The following is a 26,999-nucleotide window of genomic DNA, read 5'->3' on the forward strand; positions in this document are numbered from 1 at the left end:
CATAGCTGACTGTTGGAGCGAGCTGAGCAGAAGAGTAGAATGGGTAGCAATAATTTACTGGGTTTAAGTGTTTGTTAGAATATGTTCTTGGTCTTTTTGGGGTTCTGAACACGGAACCGGTTTTGCTTGGTTATGGTTATTGTTTTTGAAGTTAATATGTTTAGTTATTGTTCTGGATTTCATGGGGTTTATTGATATGTATTTTGTTTGGCATATTTTTGGGTAGCCTAAAGCCCTTATGGCTGCTTGTTACAATAAACCTCAAAGTGTCTGAAAATTGTTGCTTAAATTATTTTCCTGATACCTCTATGGTAACCTTTAGAAAATCTCTACTGCATTCATTCGACGCTACTCGTTGAGGTAAATCTGTTAAGGTTAAGGACGGCTTGCTCTTGATAGTAAGTGGTCATAACTTGGAATATGGGAGTCAGGGATTGTTTTCCTTTATGTAGGTCTTAACACAAACAGATTTGTTAAGAATTATAATTATCAGAATAACACTGAAAACAACAGTGAGAGACAACTGTGTCATAATTTTAAAAAATGTTTCCTTTTACAGCTTTTTTCATTCATACAAGTATTATAATAGTATAGATATTTCTACTTACTTGTAACCTGTAACATCTATCTATAAGGCCATACTCTTCATGTCGGATAAAAATTTGTTGTATTCTTTCCGGCCTTTCTGGATGATGGCTGCATAGAAAAGAATTATGATAAGCTTTCATAAACAAATATATAATGATCTACGTGAAAATCTAAACAAGCATAGCCTCCTACAAGCACAATCGAATTGTTAGGGGCATGCATATTTCGTTTTTGATGAAAAAACGAAATTTCAAAAAACACATTGTAGTGTTAATTTTTCATGTTTTTGAAAGGTGTGAGAAGCATTTTGTGACCATGTTTTGTCACGAAATAATGCGAAATGAACTGGTAAAAGCGAAATTAACTCTTAAACACGAAATTTAGGGTTTATTCACCGACGCGGCACCTTCCAAGGTCTGAATTATCCTGGGAGTTATGCAATTTCCGGAAAATTGATTAATTCTGCTGTTAATATTGGAGAAGCAAAAATGGACTCCTTTACACAGAAATAAACTTAATACTCTGATAACTACATAAATGTGCTATTAGAAGTGAAATGTTAATTCTGTGGAATAAGTGTAGTTTTTAAATCAAATTTTGGATTATATTCACAATTTTAAAACCAAAATGTCTTTTTATATACCACTTTTCATCCAATTTTTCACCGCTATAACACCGATATTTTATGCTAACTATTTTAATAGTTAATCAGAACAATCACTGCTTTAGAGTCAACATAGCAACCACGGAAGTGGAAGCCACATGAGATTGATCAGAACCCTCGGGTAAGACATGCTGACTCTAAAAAAGTACTGGTTGGTTCGGTGGTTAAACTGCAACTGATATTTTCCAATACTAATACTGACACATCAGTATCTGTTCAGCTCTAATAAAGAACATTTTTAAAAAAACACTACAATAATAACTAACCCACGGAAGCTGGCAAAGTGTTCGCGGACGATTCAAGCTTTCGTATGGAATTAGAAAGAAAGGACAGGTTTGTTGAGATGTATGTCAATTCGACTTTCAAGGAGAGATCCTTCAACAGTTCTTCTTTGTTGAGATCATTTACAACAGATACAAATTTTTCAAAGTTTTGGGCATAATATACAGCTGCATCCAGCCAAGTGCCCCATCATGTAACTACAGGTGTAGGGGGAAGGGGAACCTCAGGACATTTTTGTTTAAAAATGTCCATTCTTCTAGGCAACTTGATAAAACTTTCTTCCCATTCGAAACCAGTTTATCGACATTGGGATAAAGAGCTCTTATCTTTTCACATATTCTATGCAATGCATGAGCCACACATGTAACGTGCATCATTTTGGGGTAGCTAACGGCAAGGCCCACAGAATCTATCACGAGGAGAAGAACATTGTCAAATTTTATGCCTTCCAGCCACAATAGCTGCATTGCTTTGTCAAAAAGCCTTGAGCTATCGTTACATGTGTAGCTCCAGCTAGCTCTCTACACACTAGCAAATAATTTTTCGTTGAGACAGTTTCGTCATTATTTAGCCCTCCCACAATTACATTTCCCAGTTTTCTAACGGTGGAGTCTGTAGTTTCGTCAATACATACCCAAATATTTTGATGTGCACATTGTGAGCGAATATGTTGTAAGGTTTGCTCGTAAAACCTGTGCAGATACGTTTTTCGAAACATTGATTCGTCAGGCGGTTCGAAGTTCCTAGATGTTTTTTTAACCCTGATAAGTGCCTGTTTGCCGCTCAAACGTGAAGAAGCAACAACATGCTTGGTGCTACCTAAATGCTGCATAATTTGCAAACGTTGGTCACTTTGCCATCAGTTGAAAATTATATCCTTATATTCTTTACAGAACTGTTGCAAACGAGATGAAACACTTGCCTTAATTTTTGGCATATTGCACGAGAAAACACCCACTGCTGCACAAGCACCGAACCAGAACATGACAAAAGCAGAAACACTCTCAAAGCTCTGCATTACGTTGTACACTTGCCTCATCTGGGTAATATTTTCCCTCGATAGGATTGTAGGCGAGGCGCCAGAAGTCTGCCAGCGAGCGTGTTCAGAGACAAAACAAACCTAGCACTCTCGATATGAAAGAGGTGCGGAGAATAAATATTTTTCCTTCGAGGATTTCGAGGTAGCTGAAGTCAATGAGCAATTTTATGTATTTAAAATGAAAATTCGCAAAATATGTATTTACATAAGGAAAACTGGACAATGTGTGTTTTTATGTAAAATAAAATTTGCTGGGTTGACATATAAGGCTATGATCAGAAAAAACATTTATTTACCTAAAGTTTCGTTCCCTAGTTATAAGCATAGTTTTTAAATCAAATTTAGTTCATTTTAACACCAAAATGTAATTTTATATATTACCACTTTTGATCCCAAAACATGCCAATTTTTTTATAACGAAATCTTGATATTTTATTCACCATAAATGTGAGACTCTACCAATGGCTCCAACCCACCTCAAAACAATCAGACTATTCTAAATTTGTCCAGCAATCAAGTACCCAAAAGTCTCACCCCTGCCCCCCCCCACTTCCTTCTCAGTCGATGTTGCCTTCTCTTAGATAACAACACCTTTGATGGCAATTCTTCTGTGCCAAAAACCTCTCTCTCCAAACTAAAACACAAGACCCACCCAAGTCTCCGCACCAAAACATTTACAGTATCTGTTGATTGTCACATCTTACCCTCTGCTCAAGATCGATCACGATCTGATCTGTATTACTGAATGTGCATTATAAAGAGTTTTTTTCAGTTCTCTGAAATATACACTGGGGTTCCATCATACCCTTCCAACATATAGGGTTTTAATGTATATTTTCATTGTTGCCTGTGCTCTAAATGTGTGGAAATTTAACAATGTTATAAAGCTGTTAACAACAGAGAACAACTTGTATTGAAATGTTGCTATGAAACAGATTTTTAGGTATTTCTTAACCAGTAATTGCTTGGACTCCCACAAAATTGAAATGATGTAAGTGAGTAATTCTTGTGGCATATGATGGGATCAAGGTAAGTACAGAAGCATTCATTTTTTCCATCTTAGTCAATGCTAGGTAGATTTTTTTCTATTTCAAGAGTTTCAAATTTTCATTGCTAATAAGCCATGTTGCATGTTGTCAGTATAGGGAGCATTCCAGCATTCCGTGTGACATTTTATACACAAAATTTAACGTTCTAGACATGATACTGGATTAAAATATTCATAATAAACTGATTTCATGGAATTATGATGCACTTTATGGTGTCTGCTAACAAATGAAAATAAACTTGAGTACGATGGCGTAGGCTGAATGCAGGAAAAGCATTAACGAAAGTGCATTACGTGTGACACTTTAAAAATGTAGCAAATTTTGAGTTCATTTGTCTGTGAAGCATATATATGGTGCAGATGCTAGTAACTTTTATTGTTGCAATATGTAAATTATATGCATTCACAAACATCTAAACCTTAATGCAATTAAAAAATAATAATAATTTCCATATTAATTCATTTTGTTATTCACATGGAGTAGGACCACTTTTCGTGCAATGACCCATAGTAGTAACTGCCTTACAAATTTCCACCACACTTAAGTACAATGCAAAAATTGTTTTAGTTTTATGTCATGATTAATGTTATTCTTCTCTTACATTAAATTTATATTTCAATCTTATTGTGGATTTTTCAATACAGAGTGTATCTCTAAAAATTATAACATAAGCCTAACTTCCTCAGATTTAATACCATAAACCAGTGGTTCCAAAAGTGTGCACCACAAAATGTTCCCATATTTTAATTGAAATGACGCTTACTTGTTGGTCTACACATGGTTTTAGAATCGGACCATTACATCAATCCAAATATGTGCCTATTTAGTACATTATGCACATAAAATGTTTTCTGAATTTGAAATGTGTTTATTTTTTAACTTAAGGCAAGCAACCTAATCACACTAACTGGGAGTTGCAAGCGTTAGATAGACCTACAGGGGATGGACAAAAATATGGAAACATCTGGTATAAAACAGGTAGCCATTTCAAACACGATTTGTAGGTCAAATACGAATGGTAGGTGGCGCTGTGGTCACTGGCACTTCCTGCGAGATATACACCCTGGCCAACCTGACAGATGGGCCAGTTACAGTTCAGCGACCTGTTCGTGCAGGTTATCGTGAATCATGTCTGAGCTGACAGAGTTTCAAAAGAGAGCAAATTGTGGGTGCGCGTATGGTGGGAGCTTCCGTGACGAAAGTAGCGGAAATGTTTGGTGTATCAAGAGGCACAGTCTCCCAAGATCATGACTGCCTATGAGACTTCCGGAAAAACCGCATCAGCAAAGCACCAGCGTGGATGCAAGTGTGCGTTGCGTGATAGAGACAGACGCACATTGGGTAGGATTGTGGTCACCACGGCTCCAAAAGTCACTGCTGAGCTGAATACAGTACTTACAAACCCTGTTAGCGTCAAAACAGTCAGAAGAGAACTCCACAAGCAGGGTATTCATGGCAGATCTGCAACTCCCGAACCACTCGTGACTGTTGACCATGCTGCTAGACGGAGACAGTGGTGCAACACCCATAAAAACTGGACAATGGAGCGGTGAAAGACTGTAATCTGGTTGGATGAGTCATCCTTTACATTGTTTCCAACTGTTGGCCGAGTGTACGTGTGGAGAACGCCAGCACAAGTGTACGATACAGACTGTCTGTTACCGAGAGTGAAGCATGGCGGTGGTTCAGTGATGATTTGGGCAGCCATCTCCTGGTATTCTGCCAGACCCATCATCACCCTACATGGACATGTCACTGCCAGGGACTACATAACCATTTTGAGTGACCAGCTTCATCCCATGGTGCAAACTTTGTTCCCAGATGGTGATGCCGTGTTTCAAGATGACAGAGCCACTGTTCATACAGCTCACATCGTCCAGGACTGGTTTGATGAGCACGAAGATGAAGTGTCACATCTGCCATGGCCTCCACAATCGCCAGACCTCAATATTATTGAGCCCCTGTGGTCGGTTTTGGAGACCAAGGTGCAAGCCAGCTACCCACCACCATCATCTCTACAACAACTTGCAGCTGCTTTGGATGAAGAATGGTACAACATCCCTTTGACAACCATACGCGACCTGTATTTGTCCATTCCACGTCGACTGCAGGCCGTTCTGTGTGCCAAAGGTGGTCTTACTCAATATTAATAAAGGTAATGTGCATTTCTGCAGGTGTTTCCATATTTTTGTCCATCCCCTGTACATTCCGACTTGGGCACCATGGAAAAATCTTCGAACACTAGTGGTGCCTTGAAACCAAAAGTTTTGGGAACACCGGTCTTAAATTATACTTTTTAAAGGTATGATACGATGTTAATAATCTAAAAAAATATATTGTAACGGAATAATTTTGTTTCGATGAGTACATATTGCTTTAATATCTGACTGAAGTGTTGAACTTCTAGCCAAGCAATATTTGTAGTATGATGAAGAGGTCTTCTCAGAATATGAACCAGATGATTTCCTAATAGGCTTCCGAGCTTTCGAGACCTAATGTCACTCTCATCTTCAGGGATTGAAGTGGTTATATTTTTATCCCACATATAATTATCATCATTTGTAACAAATAATTTCTTGGACTCCCACAAAATTAAATTGATGTGAGTAATTCTTGTGGCATATAATGATTAATATATGTAGTAGATCACATGCAGTTTTCATGAACAAAAATAAGAACTGTGGAACAATTGGTTGCCACATATTTACATGATGTAAGCCATGTAGTTCCTTGCTTTTACCTGTGACACAGATATGAGACTTGTAATTTTGCAGACGAAAAATAATCTAACATTTCTCCCATTTGTGATATGCTGTATCACATATTTGATGGTGCAATGAAGCTGCAACTTTTTACATGTCTACTCAGGGAAATGGATGTAGTACCTGCCAACCTCCCATAAATCATGAACTTAAGGATTAGTAAGGAAATGGGTCAACCTAGTTACTTATTGTGAATTAGGGATAGGATATGGCATCTAAAATGTAAAATTACATTCAAATAAGTGTGCAAGTGTTCTTGGGTTACCAGCCAGGTTAAATTAGCGTTATCATCTAACATTTCAAGTGCATTCAGGAAAAGTTGATTCAGTTGATTTGATTTGCTTTTGACTTTTAAGTCCACTTTATGCACTGAAGCATATGATCCGAACCACTATGATCACTGGGTACCGAACTTGGGACCCCTTCATTATCAGGTAATGTTGATTAGAGACGAAGAGTGAGCTCTAATCAATATTCCCTTAAGATGAGAGGGATGTTTGAAACATTGGATGGTAATGCTAAATTAACCTGTTTGGTAACCCGAAAACATTTGATCGAATTACGTCACCAGAAAGCTACAATTTCTACTTTGTAAAATCACATATTGAAAAAAGTTGCAAATTATTGTCTTAACTTAAGGATTTTAGTGTATCCAAAGAAATTTAAAAAATATGCTATTTGCAACAGAATTACCCACTTTAATTTAGGGCTGAGACACTACCAATACACTTGCAGATTCCTACTGATACCAAAACAGATACTTGAAAGTTGCAACTACAAGGGTCGTTCAAGGTTGACCGGGATTTTCGTACGTAAAAAATCGATGAATAGCCGGATCATGATGAAAAGTGCAGGTGACGTAAAGTATTCCTTCGCGAGTAACTAGCACCCGGCATGACGTATTTCGCGCATGCGGCAAGCAGTGTGTCTGTGGCTGTGGAGCAGCGGTGTGTAATCAAATTTCTCGTGAAGGAGAAAGTGAAACCAACTGAGATTTTCAGACAATTGCAAGCACAGTATGGTGAACAAACGATGTTGCGGACAAGAGTGTACGAATGGTGTGAGCAGTTTCGCGAAGGACGGGAGCTGGTGACAAATGAAGCGCATGGACACATTCGCCTGACTGCAGTCACACCAGTGAATATCGCACGTGTTGAGCAAATGATTCTTGAGAACCGGCAAGTATCAGTGCGGGATAGTGCTGCCGAGGTGAATATCAGTGTCGGGAGTGATGAGACAATCATTCACAACCACTTACACTTCCGCAAAATCTGTGCAAGGTGGGTTCCCCGCCAGCTGACATTCGATCAGAAGTGGACACACAGGACGGTCTGTGAACAGCTTCTGAATCGGTTTCGAGCAGAAGGTGATGAATTGCTGCAATCCATCATCACGTGTGATGAAACATGGTTGCACAATTCAACCCCAGAGACCAAAAGACGCAGCATGGAGTGGCATCATAAAGGTTCCCCGCCCCCCAAGAAAAGCAAAACGCAGTCGTCCGCTGGAAAGATCATGAAAAGTGTCTTCTGGAACATGAAGGGCGTTATCCATGTAGATTTTCTGGACAAAGGGAGCACGATTAATGCCCAGTATTACTCCACATTGTTGAGTGGTGCTGTACGAAAGTCCATTCGCAAGAAAAGACGTGGGATGTTGTCTGGAAATGTCATTCTTCTCCATGACAATGCCCGCCCTCACACGGCCAATGTGACAACAACAACTCTGGCCGACATGCACTGGGAAGTTCTGCCCCATCCCCCCTACAGTCCAGATTTAGCCCCCAGTGATTATCATTTGTTTGCACCCCTTAAAGACCATCTGGGAGGAAAGAAATTCACGACAGACGAAGCACTGCGGAGCAATGTCCTCCAGTGGCTACGACAACAACCAAGTTCTTTCTACGCCAAAGGAATTTGGGAGCTGCCAGAACGATGGCGATGGTGCCTCGGCGTGCACGGAGAATACTTTGAAAAACTGACATACATTGGTGTTTCTTCTGCTACCTATTTCCTCTGCAGAAATAAAAGTCCCGGTCAACCTTGAACGACCCTTGTAGTTTATTCAAAGTAGTTTAGAATATGTATAAACATTAAGATACAAGTTTCCATTGCAGTTTTGCTTTAAAATGTTGATAACTTCACGAGATACTCACAAAATCCATTTCTCACAAGATTGTTACAAAAATTATGTCCTTTGCATACTTTCCAGGATACTCTCTTCACAAGTGTTATGTGGCATTTTTCCAGACTCCAGAAAAGTATTGGCAGGTATCAGTGAATAAATTACAACTGATAAAGGTAAGGGTAAAGTTCCTCGTGCACACAGCCAGGAAGGCACATTTAAGGGATGTGGGGGTAGGGCCCCACAAATTCTCGATCTCAGATATTTTTGAGATGATGTGATCAGCACCACACTCACGCCACCTTTACCCCTCAGGGTTGCCCCAGGTACCCATTGATTTGTGGCTGAGTGGGCCTCGGAGCCACTTTATGTGTGGACAGGACTGGAAAAATTCTGACTTTAGATAACCCACCCCGGGAATCGAACCTGGGTCACCTGCATGGCAGTCAGATGCCCTATCGACTAGACCGCTGTGGTTCCAAGTTCAATTACAAGGGCTACGGACCCAAACAGTGGATTGCTGTTTAGTTTTGGGTTCGTATGAATAGATCCAAGTTTCGTCCCCTGTAACGATGTAGTACACGAAATTTGACTTGCCTCGGTTGATTTTTTTGAGCATATCTTTACACCAATTTACACAAGTCTGTTTTTGAGCTTTGGTAAAGTTGTGTGGGATCCAACGGCTTTAAAGTTTCCGTACGTTCAGATGCCCATGCAAAATCGTATGTATTGCATTCATGTCAATGTTCAAGGATGCCTGAATCTCACAGTATGTCACAAGCCGATCTCTCTCAACCATTTCACGCACAGCATCAACATTACTGGCAACAACAGATGTGGATGGACGACCTTCACGAAATTTACCACTGAGAAATGTGGGACCATGCTGGAATTCGGAAAACCAATTGTACACAGTCCTATTGTATGGTGCTTCATCCCCAAAAGCCAAATGAAGTCGTTTGATACATTGTTTCGGTGTTAAACTACATTTGAAATCATAAAAAAATCATTGCCCGAAAGTGTTCACGAAAAATTTCCATTTCTCACACGAAACTACTACTTCAAACTGCTGCGAAAAATAAACGAATAGGCTTAAACAAACAATCAAAGATAAATTAAACATAAAAATGGTCTATTCTTCAGATGTTTATAATAGCGGAACACTAGTGGCACTGTTGGTGGTAGTTTGCAGAAACTTTTCCAGCAACCCTCGTACAACTGATACTTTCAATACTGGTGCACCTGTATTAGTTTAACCCTGGATTTGTTATATATGACATATGACGATGCACGTTCAGCTAGTTCTATTGTTCTAGATGTGGTAGTTTTGGAGATCTTAGCAAATGTTAAGTTCTCAATTACATGTAAACTTAAAATAATGAATATAATCTTGCAACATTAAAAAGGAAAAGTAGTAAATGTCAATAACAATGCATTGTAGTATACTTCTACATAGAGTATCTAAAAATGTGATTTCTACTGTAACTACAGGTAATACTTCGTATGTCAAACTGCAGAATATTTTGTCCACAACAAATTGAAAAAAAAATTCCTTGTCCTATTTTATTATTTACTTTTTTGTTCAAAAATCTACTTTTACTGCACTAATACAGAATGTTCATTTTTCCAGAAAAAAAAGTAAATTTTCCTTACTTTTCACAAAAAGTTAATTCTCTTATCTTTTCCCAGGATTTTCACACTGGTATGCACCTTGATAATGTGTAATTCAACGGTGTCATTAAGTTTGTGTTATTTGAATTTATTTCTTTGAATTGTTGTTTTAAGTTCACTTTATGCACATAAAGGCCAATCGGGACTGAACCTACAGTTTTGAAGTGGGATCCAGACCACTGCGAAATGTGCCTCGACCCCACCAAGTATCAAACCTGGGACCCTTGCTAACAAGGCACTGACATTACCAATATGCTTTTGTGTTATTTGATTTTATGCAAGGACACGCCACTTCTTTACAAGTTGAATGTGCTAAAGCATGATATCGCATGAGTTTGGACACAGAATATTTTCCGAAATGTGAATAACCTCAATAAAGCCTATATGATGAACAAACCAATGAACAAGGGAAATACTTCAGCAAGGAATATAAATTTTTTCATGTTTTTTGGTATGAAAGATGTGGTTCCTATTAATATGCTCAAAGGAAGTACTCATCCAGAAAACTTTGTGTGTGTTGTGTGTTTTCCATTAATTTCAGTGGCCACTGCCACCACCCTTCAGTGCCACCAAAATTAGCAAAGTACAAGTAGTAAAGTACCAGAAAAAGCAGTTTTTGCAGATAAGTGAGTACTTCCTTTTAGTACATCAATAATTAAAAAAAAAACTACAAGTCCTCATCACTCTCCAAAAGTGCACCTTCTATTGTCAAAGATAAGACGAATTATGGAAAAACGTGGTACTCCCAAATGCAAGAAGCAAGGGGGTCCCAGGTTTGAATCCTGTCCTGGACATTCTTTGTGAGTGTTCATCCTCTTTGCTGCAATTAGCCAAAAGTGTCAGAAAAGAGTCGTAAAATAAAACAAATCAAGAAAAATGCTCACATGGCTCTTGAATTGGAATGCACCTTGGCTCCAAAAGCAACACAAACACAGTTGGCAAACTACCAATGCGGAAGCAGTGTCTTGTGGTGATTATGAAAAGTTAAATACTCTGAGAATATAAATGTGACATCTTGTGGGAGAAAGGTGAACTGACTCATTAGTGAAAGAAACAGATCTGTAGTTCTTCATACGCAAGAGATATGAACCAGAGAATATCGAGGATGGATATAATCATCGAGCACACTGCAGGTAACTAGTGGGCATGATCGATATATCCGTCATATCCACTTAAAGGGTTAAGTGAATTCTGCGTATGTGTTTTGTGGGTTTGCATCTACAAGCAACAAAGAGTATGTTACTGTATTTCCATTACGGTAGCCAACCTCTAGAGGAACACTGGAAGGCCATCCAGAGGTTGACAGGGTTGCAAGATCCTGCAATGTCAGGCAGATATATTACCACATTGTGGTTAACTGTGCTATTAAAAGATTGCTCTCTTTTGAAGGTTAATCTATGTATAAACATGATACAGCTGTTGCTGGTGTTTTGAAAGAAAACAAAGGGAAGTATTTTAATTTTATCTTTCTTTCTTTTCTTCTTGTCCTTACAAATATGTCATGTGCGCCTGAAAGAGAAATGATGTAGAGGTTTGTGAGCTGTTAATGCATACGTGAATCCAGTGTTCACCTCCAGAGCAGGTAAACTTCCGCTCAGGGGAAGGTGGGAAGGGCTCACAGGTAAGTTGCAGTAGCTGATCTTTAGGTGAACACTGGAAGGTTGTGTAGGAGTTGGCAGTGTTGCTAGATCAAGAAATGTTTCTTGTTTCAGTTGACCCACTTTAATAAAAATTTTCTCTCTTTGCAGGTCAATCCATAAGAATATACTGCTACTTTCTTTGAGGAAAACATTAGGTAACTATTTTCAATCAATCTGTTTCTTTCATTTTCTTTCCAAAATAAACATTTGTTCAAGAGAGAGGCAGTGAAGTCTCTCTCCAGGGCATACAGTTTTCATCACTGCTCTTTCGAGCAAGCACTGTCAGTTTGTATTACATGGATTACAAAGAGCAACTATACAACGAGATCTTTCATTCTCTTAAACCTCCGAACACACAGGATTGTGCATCGACTTGGCAACAGTGTGAATTTCGGCCGCCCAGATAATTTCATTGCTATGAGTTTAGATGTATTTGAATACACATGATAGTTTTTTAAAAGTCGACCTGGTAGCTGAGCATGTTAAATAGTTGACTTTAAATCTCACCACCGAAGTTTCCTGGTTTGAGTCCGAACCAGTAGCGGCTCGTGCCTAAAATAACAGGTGAAGAAGTACATTTATAGGCAATGAAAAACAAATAGTAAGTGTCAGTGGGACCCCCACAATTTAAAACGTCTTTTTTGTCTTCATCCGTCCATCTGGAAAATGGTGTCTGCAACAAATTACACACTAAGTCATTTACTGAGTTCATTGTACAAACCACAGCTCAACACATGAACACAACACATGATAGGAAACGCGAGGCACACACGCGGAACAAGATCTCGCGAGAACGCAACGATTTTGCCACAACCACTGGATGCAATGTTTTCTGTCGACGAGAGAACTGCTGCACCTAGATGGCGACACCCGTTCAATTCCAACGCTAGGTGACGTCACCGTTGCCATGACAACCGGCTAAAGTCTTCCGCAACCTGGCGGCTTCTGCTCTTGGTTTGTTTATGCTACGACGAACTCTGCACGTGCGTAGCGCCGAGCGGCGAATTATTTGAGTATTATCGTGTGGGTTCTGCTGGGAAATAGTTTAATTTAACAAGCAAATGAAAAATGTCAATATTAATTTGAAAATTAGGTGAAAACATCTGCACTTTTTGCACTTGGCCAGCCGCCACTGGTCCGAACCTGGGTTCTTTTGTAAGTGCTCCTTCATCCATTTCATGTAATTGTCACTCATTGTCATCATCATGATTAGCCAAAAGTCAGAAAAGTCATGCTAAATAACAAAAAAACGATACTGTAATTTGTAACCACACAAGATATTAGTGGCTTAATAATGTTAAGTACAGTATTGGCAAAATTATTGGACCCATTGTAAAAAGAAGTACATTTCCTTGTTTTGAAAGTGATCTAATTACAGTCAACTCTCGATTCAACGACCTTTCACAGTTCCTGGGAAAATGGTCGTTATTTCGAAGGGGTCGTTATTGGAATTTGCACCAATTTTCAGCTTAAAGGGAGCTCAAACGGACACAAAGATGCCTAGGAGATGATAACACCATTTATCCTGGTAGTTATACAACCTGTTACGCACAGGATGTGTGTTGTGAGATGGAAAATAGAACATGAAAAAGTTTTCACAAACGAGAATTTAAAATAATGTTACTTTGTTTCAATTGTGCACAGTCGTTGCTTTTCCAGGAAATTCCTACAATTCTAGTTCATGAGAAACCCGTTTGCACTGAGACCAATGGAAAGGAAAACAATCTCTCTCTTATTGCAAGCGAAACTCGAAGAATCTTGACACCAGTCAGACTGGTGCCAGCAAAAGTCGGGAGATAATCGGGCAGAATGAATGTTGGATTTTATACCGGTCTACTGGAGCATTGTCTGTTACAAGATTAACTGATAAGATTAGATCTCTTGGGAGAAACAACACAACCTCTCTAGGTACCAGACAAAAAAAAAAATAAAGGCAGGGCTGTTCTGGTTCGGCTGTGTAAAATACATTGTAAAAAAAGTCACTTTTCTTTGCTTCAACCAACTTCATTCACCCTCCTTCCCCATTCAAGGGAGCAGTCCAAACTCCTTCCTTGACTTGCATTGTAATCCAGCGTGAAAAAGGAAACGCGCAATTTGCGATCTGTTTTCACCCAATGCGTATTCTAGGACACCTCATTAAACAGGGTGGCAGTCGATAATCATTCGGGTTTGGAATTGAATTTAACTTTAAACTGTATATTTAGTCCCCATTAGCCCATCAGCATAAAATGAACTGAAAACAAGCTTTATGAAACTGCTCATTTTCACATATCAAAATGGTAGATCGTTATTTACTCTCACGTTAATCGATGATTTAATGTTGGATTTAGGAGTATTCTCGATGTCAAACACCCACCCCTCCAAACGTTTTCCCCTTGAATAATGTCTTTTTAATCAATCTCAGCAACCATTCCTACATTGAACACTTTTTTTTTCCTCCACATGAATGGTTCTGAAGAAAAGTGGATGCAAATTAAATTTACAGATTTGCTTATCAGAAGGCGCAGAACATGAAGTTATTTTAACTCTTGTTTTCCTTTCTGGAGATCGAATTTCATTCTTCGTGCTGGATGAGTCATCGCTGTTATCGGCAAGCAAGAGCTTTGCAGACGCTAGACAAAACACTGGCGCCAGCTGCATCGTAAAAACAAGGAGACTTGCTGGAAGTTCAAGCAACAGGTGGCGGAAGAGAAAAGTCCCAGCATTTTAAAGATAACGCAACTGTCAAAGACGGAACTTTTAACAGCAGTGTAAAGAAGAAAGAAATGACCCTTGCTTTACGTTTTACCATGCAACAGACAATAATACGGGCAATATTTCCTATGCAGACAACAGCATTAAAAAATAATAATAATAATAAATAAATAAATAAACAAAAACAACTGAAATCTGCAATTATCAACATTGCCGTGCACACCAGTGGCGGAGAATGAGCTGGGGAAAGGGTAAAGGGTCACTTTTTTTTAATTGTTCTATGGTTTTTGTTCGTTTTCAAGAATATATCCAGAACTGGTTGCCCCATTTTAGACGTCAAAGGAAAGGAAGAGGGGTGGTTTCTTTTCCACTCTCGCCTGTAATCAGCCCGCATCAGCAAGAAAATCGTGGCTGAAACAATCTGCACCCCCCCCCCCCCCAACGTTTGCTGACAGAAAAAGAGGGAGAAGTCAGTCAGCCAACGGAACACTTTTTTGGCAGATATTACGACATCGACACAATTAGGAAAACGTATGAAGTGGGAAACGGGAGTTATGATGCACGTAAGATCGAAGTAAACTTTTGTGGAAACCTGGATGACAACACATTAAGCGGGTTGACGATCTTTACTTCACCTATGTAGTTTTGATTATTTCTAACAGTTTCGCTTTTTATGAAGTGTTGCAGGGAACAAAGAACACGTTTTGAATGAAAGCAGTTACTGGAAGTTGTCGGCTACAAGGCCGAAAGTTGCTCACTCACGGGAACCTACTGAACTCTAGGTCAGAGCTGGACAGGTGCCACGCATCTGTATTTTCGAACATTCCTGCACTCTGATCTCTCAAGGTGATGTATTTATCGATGAAAGAGCTTGACCTGCCATACACATTGGCAAAGACTGCAAGTCCAGCAGTCATCCCCCCCCCCCCTCCCCTGCGAGTTTTCAGCAGCTCTTAGGACAAGGAAACAAGTCAAGTCGATTTAAAATAACATCCAAGCACATTCGATCTTCTCTTCTCGCGTATCCAAGAGAAAGCGTGGCAAAACAAGCCTGGCGCGTTGAGTAGCGGCAGTCGGGTGCGGGTTAACATTGGTGCACTTGAGGGAGGGGAGGGCAGAGGTCAGTGCTATTGGATATCACTCAAGCATGGTGTGGTGGTGTCTATTTTTAGTTCAGACCTAATTGTGAGCGGTAGAGCGCTCGTAAAGGGAATGAGTGGAGGAAAAAAACAACGCAGTTTTCGGCCGATTTCCTTCAATTTTTTTTCCAAATTTTTCTATTTTTTTCTAAATTTTTCACGGTTCCCGGGAAAAGGGTCGTTACTTCGAGAGGGTCGTTATACCCGGGGTCGTAGAATCGAGAGTTGACTGTAAATACATTTGACAATTGTTATAACTTTTTATGGGATTAAACTGTTTGTCTGCTTCGATATAATCTTGCTTTCCACAATACTTTCTTTTACTGTGTCCCAAGAATAGGTGGCAATAGGTGCACATTCACAAAAATGCCTGTAACAATACGTACATTGTTTACCATGTAATTTATGTTATTTGTTTGGTTATAACAAAGGAAAAAATATTAATTCTGATTGTTGTAAGGGTGTTCTTTATTTGCATCTCCGGAGCAACATGAAATTTAATAAACCACATGGTTTGAAGTTTAGAAATGAGAGTGATAAAGGAATTGTACAGAAGCAGTGATTAAAATGGGCTCAAAAAGAACCAAAGTAGTTGTAGTGTGTTTAACAGTGCAATGTGTATCACAAAACATTAAATCTGTCAAATTTCTCTACATAAAGTGAGTTTATCTGTGCTTCATTTTTTAGTCCAATAATTTGGCCAATACTTAGAGGCATGCCTATTTCGTTTTTGACAAAAACACAAAAACTGAAATAACACATCGTAATGTTAACTTTTCATGTTTCTGAAATGTGTGAATTTTACTATCCTGTTTTAACCCGAAATGAACTGCAAAATGTGAAATAGACTCTTAAACATGAAATTTTTAGAGTTTAATTACCAACGAGACACTTTCTGAAATATGAATTACACTGGTCTACATATGAAATATTTTTTTCTGCTGACTTAGATATTTTAACTGATTCTACATAATTTGAGGTCGCTGATTTCAAATATGTAGTCAGAAAAAGTGTATCACGTCACAATTTTTCACAAATCACATTTGAAAATTTTCACAATATTATAATACTGGGCTAAACTCCAACAATTTTCCATATAGATATCTGTACATAATGAAATATTTTTTTCTGCTGACAGATATTTTAACTGATTCTATATAATTTGAGGTCACTGATTCCAATATGTAGTCAGAAAAAGTGTATCACGTCACAATTTTTCACAAATCACATTTGAAAATTTTCACAATATTATAATACTGGGCTAAACTCCAACAATTTTCCATATAGATATCTGTACATAATGAAATATTTTTTTCTGCTGACTTAGATATTTTAACTGATTCTATATAATTTGAGGTCGCTGATTCCAAATATGTAGTCAGAAAAAGTGTATCACATCACAATTTTTCACAAATCAAATTTGAAAATTTTTACAATAATACTGGGCTAAACGCCAACAATTTTCCATAATTATAAGACTGCAAACATAGGTGGCGTAGCTGATAACATGTATTAAGTTGCATTGTTTCACAAGTCACATTTCCAAATTTTCAGAAAATTATATCCGGCTACATTCCAACAGCACTGGCAAAGAGATTGCGTCGTAGTCAGATGTCCATGCAGAGTATCACATCACGTTGTTTACAAACATATGTTTCTATTTTCTCAATAGGGAGTTCTTAATGGACAAAAAGTTTTAGGCAATTCCGGCAAATTGATCAATTTGTTTCACGAGCACATACAGTCAACACCTGATGCCTGTACCTATGCTAAACTTAACATACACCACAGAATAGCACAACATGCATACCTACTTAGGCAAAAAAAAAAAATGTTTCTTTGATTTTCTGGAGTAGTTGGACTCAGGAACGTCACTCTGCAAGCACCAGAAATAGTCGGCCATCATGTTTACATTCCATCTCTCCTGATATCGGTGCTCCATGTTTTTTATGTTTTGGTGGAAGCGTTCGCCCTCTTCTTCACTTACGGAACCAAGATTGGACGGAAATATATCTAAGTGGCTGTGCAGGAAGTGAAGCTTGGCACTCATATTTACTCCTAACTTTTGAAACGTCACCAACAGATTTTCAACTAGAACCTCGTAGTTGAGCGCCCTGAAGTTTCCAAGAAAGTTTGTAATGACATCAGAAAAGGCACACATGCATCTTTCTCTGTGCGGTTCATTGTTTGTAAGAATTCTTCATCTTTCATTAGCATCCTTATCTGAGGACCATCAAAAATACCTGCTTTTACTTTCTCATTCGTCAATGCAGGCAATTTTGAGCAAATGTATTTAAAGCAAGCCCCATTCTTATCCAGAGCTTTTACATACTGCTTCATTAATACCAACTTAATGTGCAGTGGAGGAAGTAACACTTTCTTAGGATCAACAAGCGGCTTGTTCTGGATGTTTTTAGCCCCGACTTCAAAGATTTTCCTGGAGGGACACAGTATTCATACCCAATGTTCGTTCCTTGCTCGACTGTCCCATAAACACAAAAAGCATGGATATTACGTGAAACCTGCTTGTTGACCAAGTAACATTGAAATGACCTTGAGATCTCCGCACACAAGCTAACTGTCATATGCATACTTTATCTCCCGAAGCAGTTTCATTGTTTCGTAGCTTTCCTTCAAATGTACGGAGTGGTCAACAGGAATAGATACTAACTTATTGCCATTATGCATCAACACACACTTCAAACTCCTCTTCGAGCTATCAATAAAAATCCTCCATTCTTCTGCATTATACGTACATCCCATAGCTTCAATTAGTCCCTTCACATCTGTACAATAGACAAGTTCTTCGTCCCTTTGAAAATATCTTAGATGCCTCTCTCTCTGTCCCGACACATGAAGGTTGTTCCAGACGCTTACATATTTCTTTCCTTTAGTCTACACAGGTCCTGCATACTTTATGAGGTGCCCCGGATTTATCTTGGTCACCCAATTTAATTCCGAAATATGCACTATATGCTTTCCTTACAAAGTCAGTAATATTTGTCCTTTGTTTTGGGGTTAACAATGCTCGAATAACTGATTGAAATAATATTCATTATAATATTCCATGTGCTGCCATCTTGTGACCTCTTTACGGACTACGTTGTTTCACTGCTCTAAATATACATCCCTAATCTTAGATAATTTTCTATTTTCCTCCGAAACCTGACGTGATAGAAAAAAACGGATTTTTGTTTTGGATTTACCACCCTCGAATTACTAAAGAACAACCATCAGCCTCCAGTCAGCAAAATGGACGTAGACCAGTGTTATCCCATGAGTTATGCAATTCATGGAAGATTGATTTATTCTGCTGTAAATATTTGAGAAGCAAAAATGGATCACTTCATACAGGAATAAACTTAATACTCTGGTAACTAGATAAATTGGCTATTAGAAGGGATACATTTGATTTGTGTAATAAGTGGTTTTAAAATCAAATTTTGGATTATATTCACAATTTTAAAACCAAAATGTCATTTTATATAGTGCTTTTGATTAGATTTTTCACCGCTATAACACCGAAATTGACACTGTTTTGTACCAAAATTTTGCTCTTTTATTTACCAAAAATATGTGCCTCTACCAATACAGTATAAATATTACAAGTTACGAGTGGGACATATTAGTTGGCAGTACATATATTGGTTTGTTATCAACCAATATGGGCATAGCATAATATCGGTGCAATTACTGACAAGTTTACCAATCCAATATTTCTATAAAGGACCTGTATTTTTTGTTGAAAGTTCTGCCAATTTAAATTATTTGATGAATATGAATGTACAATTAATGTACCCCAGTTTTAAGATGTCTAAATACAAAGTCTCTTTTTCTGAAGAAAGACCAATTGCAGTTATCTGGTTACACAATTACAAGGTTATTCATGGTACATTTGGACCACTAGAATATTAGAAACAATTTAGTTCCTTGTGGAGGATGATGTGTAGTATTTCCAGATATTTAGCTTATTGCCATGAATTAACCCTTATCTGGGCAAGCTATTTCTGTAACGTGTCTGGGCAAGCAGTGTCTGTCGGACACTGCATTGTTTGAAATGGATCTTGCCCTACTAATGTGAGATTTTTTGTTTCATCGCTGTGGAAACAAGCACTAACATGATATTTAATATAATCATCATTGTTATGTCCATAATTCTTGTATTCTTGAATTCATCATCATCGTAATTGCATTTTTTGCAGCATAGTATATGAAACATGTTAGGCTGGAAGGTAGTGTGAGGAAATTGTTTTATTTTCTCACATATTTTTCATTTTTTCTATTTTAGCGTTAATAATATATTTATGTGGTCTTATTAAATACTTTATTTTTTATTAAACATTTATTAATACATATTCAAGTAATATTACAACTTTTGTTTGTACACTGTGTCCAACAGACACTGCTTGCCTGTTTATGTAAGTGAAACGGAATTTTTTTTAAGCCTGACCTTCTTGATCCAACATAGTCAAACATTGTGAAATGAGAAAAAAGAGAGAAACAAACAAAGTAAAAAAATATCATGTTTGCAGCAAGTATCCTTTGGAGTATGCAACACAAAATATAAGCAACAGTGTCTGATAGACACTGGTTGCCCGGTTAAGGGTTAATGAAGCCAAAAAATGATGCTGACAAATGACTGCAAGAGAACATTACCTTTGAGAAGTGCCCACTTTTACAATTGTTGTTCAGAAGATAATAAAATTTGCACATAACATCTGTCAGTCCTAAGTCTGCTGAAGTTTGAAGAGAAATTATGATTTGTTATTCTGGCATAAAACTTTCAGATTAAGCAGCACATTAAGCAGTATTGCAATACCATGCTTTTTTAACTTTTCTAAAGCAGATAACTGAAGGAAAGCTATATGACCAAGTGTGGTAAGAGATGACTTTAAATCTTGCCACCCAAATTCCTGGGTTGAAATTCTGACCTGGTGCTGTTCATGATTGTCCCTTGATCAATTTTGTCTACTCATCATTCATCTTCATGGTTGCATTAGCCAAAAACAGCAGAAATGGAACATGAAATAACAAGGAATACAAATACAGTGAAACTTCGATTTAAAGTTTTTCAGCAGAGATTGTAGTGATCGCATATTTCTATTCAATTTTAATGCTATCCCCACAGCTCTCAATCCACCCTTTGTGTGTAGGGAGGTTTTTCATTGCACTCTAATTTTCATTGCACTCTAACTTCTCTTTTATCATGATGTAAATTACGTAAGAGAGAATAAAGCTGTCCTAGTCTGTCCTGACCAGCTTTCAAAAGTTGACATGTTTTAGTTCCCTGCTCAGACACCAGACAGTTATTCTGCTACCTTACAACATTGAAGTGCCTCTGTTCAAGTAGCCTTGGACTCTCGCGAGCCCAGGCTTTTCATGTCACGACGTACATGTACAGCTATTTGTTACAGTGGAATTTGCCTTCACAGTAGTTTCTGTTCCATGCTAGTAATGGGGCTTCTGAGCCATCACAATGAATCATACTGATCAAGCTCCTACAATTCTGATCATGTTTTCTGCAGAGTGGCACAACAGTCAGTTGACAAAAATGAATTGAAAGTCATTATTAATGTAAAGTGTCCTATGGGTAAACCTGTATTGCAATGGTTCTATAAATGATCTGACCTTTGTTATGAGCAGCCCGAGGTTTAATTCCTGGTGGAAGCCCAAATTTTCAGTGTTGACAAAGCACCATGAGGACAAGAGGGGAGATACTTTAAAAGAAAACATAATGGACTCTGGTCTAGGAAGTGAGGTAACTGATAAAACCTTAAAGTTATTTAATTATGATTTGATTTCCCATAAAACAGTTTCTGCTTAGAAGGCGTGAGTACTATCCTGTCATGTACCTGTCTGTGTGGGAGCTGATTTTCAAGTGTTGTGTGTGCTTACGAGGGTATGCTTGTCCTCAACAGGTCTGAACTTGTAGAAGAAAGTGCTAAGGAGAAGTAACTCCTGTGTAGACACATACTCTACTGTAGTGATTTAGAAGTAAAAGTATTATCACTGCTTTATGAAAACAAATCAAGTATCTTTTACAATTGCAGGCCCGTAGTGAGGGTTGGCTGGGGGCTGAAGCATAGGATGTCATGACAACAAAGTCAGAATATGCGACGGAGAAATTTACACTTGGTAATTCGATCTTGTTACAACTGAAGATTTTCAAGTGATGAAGTGACACCTAGATACTTTTTTTGGGGGGGGGCACCATGTTTAAAATAGATGTCACCATTCAACTCTGTACATGATGTTCCCCGTTTGATCTCGTCGTTATTCAGACGAGATTAAATATGCTAAACACTTTTTACAATCCGTTCTTCTTTGTTTCCTCATTTCAAACTTTGTTGGATGTAAATATCGCAAACCATGGGATAAGAAGAAAACATCAAAGGATGCACATAAACTGTTGGTGCATAGTAGTGAGAGGGGATGGAGGCACCAAACCACAATCCTGTCTAGGATGCCAAAATATCTACCTACGGGGCTGTGCATTGGTGTTTCATTACTCAAACAGCTCTTTTTTTTTTTTCATAAAATTCATGAATAAAGCTATGCTGTTTTGGAGTACCGGCAATTATCAAAAACCATGTACAAGGACCTAAGAATTGTTGAGTAGAAGAGAAACTACAAATCACACTGACATGAACCAGTGAAGCAAACATTTGCATCCTTTCATTTCTCTCATATTAGTAGGAGTATTGAATTTAAGTGATGTGGGAACATAAAAATGTGAAAAAAGTATGTAATTTTTAGGGTCCTGCAAATAATAGCATCTCTAATGAAATAAAATGTTTGATTGATTTAATTAAGACTATTTAGTGTTAATTTTCTGCCACTTTTGGCTAATCACAACCATGAGGACGAGTGATGAAATTGATGAAAGGATGCCTACAAATAACACCCATGCCCAGGCCAAGGTTTGAATCCAGGGACCATGGTGTCACAGCATGCTGTGCTTTCAACTCCACCCCAGAGGTAAGCGAAAAATGGTTGTTTTTGACCTTTTCTATAATATATTATCTTTACAACAACATTCTCGTGAAAAATATGCGAATAAAAGTGTATCTATTACACGTCCTGCAAAACCTGAACAATTCCCTTTCTGTATTAGTACTGATCATTACCTAATTCCTTGTCAGGATTACTTTAAAATAACAAGAAATGGTAAGCCAGAATGTGTAAAAACATGGAAAAGCTATGTCCCATCTACCAAATAATAATAATACTACACTAACAATAATAATAATCATACAAACTTTGTTAAGGCGAGGAGATACAGTTACGCACATGTGTGCATTTATTTGAATATCGTCAGAATGGGCAAAACTACTGAAGAAAAACGGCAAGGTACAAGAGAGTATGAATTTCTATACATGTGGCAGGTCGAAACATTTTTCAAAGTTCATTATTAAGCTAGATATGACCTGTAAAATATATGACAAATAAGAATTTTCGGAATCCCATGTATTCCTTATGGGGAATCAAAGTAATGGCTAATCAAATTGGAGTTTCGACTTTCCTGCTGGGCAATCACTTCTTCAAACTGCCCTCTTCCCATTGACATCATTTTTCTATTCCATCGGAAGTTTGATATTTCCAAGATAACAAATCAAAAAATACTCCCACATGACCAATGCATTTCTCCTTGCCTCCTGGCAGTGTTGCCAAACCTGATGTGCATAATAGAGATAAATTTCACCTTAAATGGAGTTAAAACTGACTTTCAAGGAGTTAAATTTACGAACTGATTCCTAGAGTAATGTTAGTTGTCAAAAGGGTTGGGTGCTGCTATACCGTTATTCTTAGTTTTCAACATCTAGATCCTGCGGCATCACCCATTTCATGGTCGTATGAAATCGAAAATAAAGAGGATTAACTGATAACAATATTATGCCCATTTCACATCAACACGGTGCTATAAAAGAAGTAGCAGGGGATATAAGAGGGGATGGGGCAACGCAGCCAATATAACGTCACATGCAAAATGTATAATCATGTCAAAAGTTGGTCTATGTGGGCCGGAACCAGTGATGGTATCATAGTGAGGCACGGAGGCGGGCGTCCCAGTTCACAGGCAAACGAGTGCATGAAGGAGCCAGATCTGGCTCCAAGAGAGCTAAGTTGGCAACACTGACTACGAGGGAAAAGCCGGATGGAGACTGTCCCGCATGCCCTTAACATCCGGTTTCCCTTGACAGCCACAACCTTCATAGGATAGATGAACACATATACACGAAAAACCGAAAAGCACTTCAGTCCAGCTAGGGTGGGTACAATTCTCCCAATACTCTCGGAGGAACTATTAGCTTGCAGGAACTATCAGATATAATGTGCACTAAAGGTGAACACATTCCTCATAGTTACCCTTAAGAGTACAACTCCTGCAGTGTAACTCCTTCACTTGGATACCAAGCATAAGAATTTGACATAATTAACAGAAACACTTCCGCATGTAGTGGTTGCAGAAACGGCATCATGTTTTTGAATAAGAATCAACTGATTACCAGTAACTGGTTGCCACATTTGTGTAACTAACAACAATCAGAGAACAATAACAGTGCATTAAAATCTGTGGAATTGACATCCTTAGAGTATGACATATTTTAAAATGGTTCAAACAAGACAGAAAAAAATACTTACGGTTGAGATAAGTTCTGATGCTTCAGCATGTGTTCATCATACACCAGACATACTCTATGTGGAGGACATGATAAAGAGGTCCCTGAAAAAAGACAATAAAATTTAAGCATTTGTACTTTGTAAAGAGAGAAAAAATTATATTTGAGCTGATACCAAAGCATTGACTTGAATTTAATTATGATACTTTGTTCAAGAGCAGGGCTAATATTACGGAATTTATGCAAAAACAACACTTTTCGTTTATTTTGTTACAGCAATGTGTGGAAAAGAGGATTTTGTGATCAAATGCCAAATACTCTAATATTCTGATTCTAATTTGTGAAGCAACAAATATTTCAAAAGTAGACTGATCTGATGTACAGGTAAACCTCATTAATAAGAAGTTCAAGGGACCAAAATATGTCAACTTCGAATTAAACGACTCTTGAGTTATCCAAACTTTTCAAGATGGCACCTGTTTTTCATGTGGAATTAAAGTATAACTTACCCTACATGGGTGTTTTAAACTTGGTAATAGCTCTTAAAAGAAGCTCTATACAAGGGCTGATTTTTTAGTAGTGGCAACTATTTATTTTCTAGACACATAGTATACATACATGATTCTAAGTTTTACAGGACTTCGATGTAGTCCCCAGCGTTGTGTACAACTTGTTGCCAGCGATGTGGAAGCAGTTGGATGCCGTTGGCTCTGCCTAATCTGTTGATAGTGCGAAGAGAGCGATCTTCTACCAGAAGAATGTCTCGAACTGTTAGGAAGCGAATCCCACGAAGTGGTTCCTCATCTTAGGGATTAGGTCGAAGTCTCTGAATCGAGAAGTTCCGATCCGTCCCCACTAACGCGGACACAGTTTGCACGTCTTCGTCTCTTACTGGGGGATGACCAGACCGAGGCATGTCGGACACATTATCGCGTCTTTCTTTGAATGCTCTTACCCACCTTGCTACTGTTTGGTATGGTAAAGCAGATGCACCGCAAGCCTGTGCAGTCCATGGTGACACTGTCATCCTGTGCGACCTCTAGCACATTCAATTTTTTTTAACCACCTCCGCTGCTCCTGCTTCGTAAACATCGTGACTGCACTCCGCGACCGCTCACTCACAACTGCTCTGTTCTTGTTGTCACTGCACATGGGGATGGAGTGGGAAGGGTGAGTTCATTTGCTCTGAGGGAGGGTACGCATGTAACTAATCTTTGGTATGAACGACGTTGCCTGGCTCCGTTGCGCGGCAACGTTTAGCGTTGCCACTACTAAAAAATTATCCTATGTATGTACTATATAATAATTTTGTACGTTTTAATGAAACTGTATTGACTCAAGTATGCCATGCATCTTTAAACTAAAAATGCGACATAAAATGAGAGCACGCAGCTTACATGGCATATTGTGGGAAGGTAAAAAAAAACATGTAAAAGTTTTCACCAAAAAGTCTTTAAAAAGTGGTATTTTGTTTAAATTGTGCACAGGAAGCTTAACCTGACAACATAACTCAGAAGAGAGAAGTGTGGGAGAGAAACTTCAGAGCTTTCAGTACCCATTGGATGCCTTTGTTCAATCAGAATTATGAAAGAATTACCACGAACGTACCAACATTTCTCTGCTACAGAATTAACTGGTGTGATAAAATCTTTTGGGCGATGAAACTCAACCTTTCTTGTCACTAAGTTTACTGTTTTTCAGCACATTCAATCCCCCCCCCCCCAAAAAAATAGGGTACATGTTATACATTGAATAATTCCAACGGCTGCATGAAAATCACTTGTGCTTTTGTGTAAAGTGAAATGGCTTGCAGAACATTTTGTATCACCACTGAGTCAAGTGGTGAGGTTCCAGCGGCACCAGCAGGAGATCATACGGGAAGTGTAACATCGATATTTGCCACGCGAGAAAAAATGTGCATCACCGAGCAAAGTGAAATGTGGGTAAAGATGGCAAAATGAGGACTTACTACTAAAAATAGACGTAACCAACCTTTTGAAAATTCTGGGTACGACACTGTCCACTGCTTTTCTCTCTCTCTTTCCCTCCCTCTGTCTCTCTGCCCTGCCTCCCCACTCTCTGACCACTTTTTTTTCATTTCCTTCTCTCTCTCCTCGTCCCCTTCTTTCTTTATCTTTTCACTTCCCACCCTTTTTCTCTTTTTATGGAAAAAGGATAGGTAGAGGTGGGAAATGGAGATAGAGTTACGAAAGGGTTAACAGCAGCATTCCTATTCAACCCACAGATCAAGGAACATGTTTTGAAGGATGCTGATAATGGATGCTATCAGCTACAAGGTCAAGAGTCGCCCAATCCGAAACCACGAATTCAGAATCTGGTGGATGAGACTTCCAGGTAACAATCTGAATGAAGGTTTCTGCTATGTTATCTCCTATTTCTTGTCAGGCAGGAAGAAAATGTCTTCAGCGATTGACAAAGAATGCAAGCGCTACTGGCCACCTACGTAGGCCCCTCTCCAAGTAGCCAAGCAGCTTTTAGGATGAGGAAACAAGTCGAGGTCAAGTTAAAATATCATCCAAGCTCTCTCCAGGTTCAACCTTTCCTTCTTGGCTTCCCGGGGTCTATTTCTATTGAGCAAAACCAGTTATGTGGAAGGGTCTTGTAAACAAATTCGTATTAAAAATTATCCATATTTTGATTTATCTGTACTGAAATACATTAAAAATCCTATCTTAGCAGCTGGGGAATGGGAAGAACTTCAGATT

General features: G+C 38.4%; 1 protein-coding gene across 7 annotated transcripts in view; it reads right to left on the reverse strand.

The window, feature by feature from the left end:
• Window positions 1-26,999, reverse strand: part of HDAC6 (histone deacetylase 6) — a 164,629-nt gene that overhangs the window by 61,333 nt on the left and 76,297 nt on the right. For all 7 annotated transcript variants that reach the window (XM_083133943.1, XM_083133942.1, XM_083133940.1 and 4 more), the window contains 2 exons: window positions 24,296-24,377; window positions 609-696 (listed from right to left, as the gene is read on the reverse strand). In XM_083133943.1, coding sequence (XP_082990069.1) covers window positions 609-696; window positions 24,296-24,377 — 170 coding nt within the window. The remainder of the gene's footprint in view (window positions 1-608; window positions 697-24,295; window positions 24,378-26,999) is intronic.

Source organism: Lepisma saccharinum, chromosome 13 (genome assembly GCF_977018435.1).
Source record: "Lepisma saccharinum chromosome 13, izLepSacc3.1, whole genome shotgun sequence".
Lineage (NCBI taxonomy): Eukaryota > Metazoa > Arthropoda > Insecta > Zygentoma > Lepismatidae > Lepisma > Lepisma saccharinum.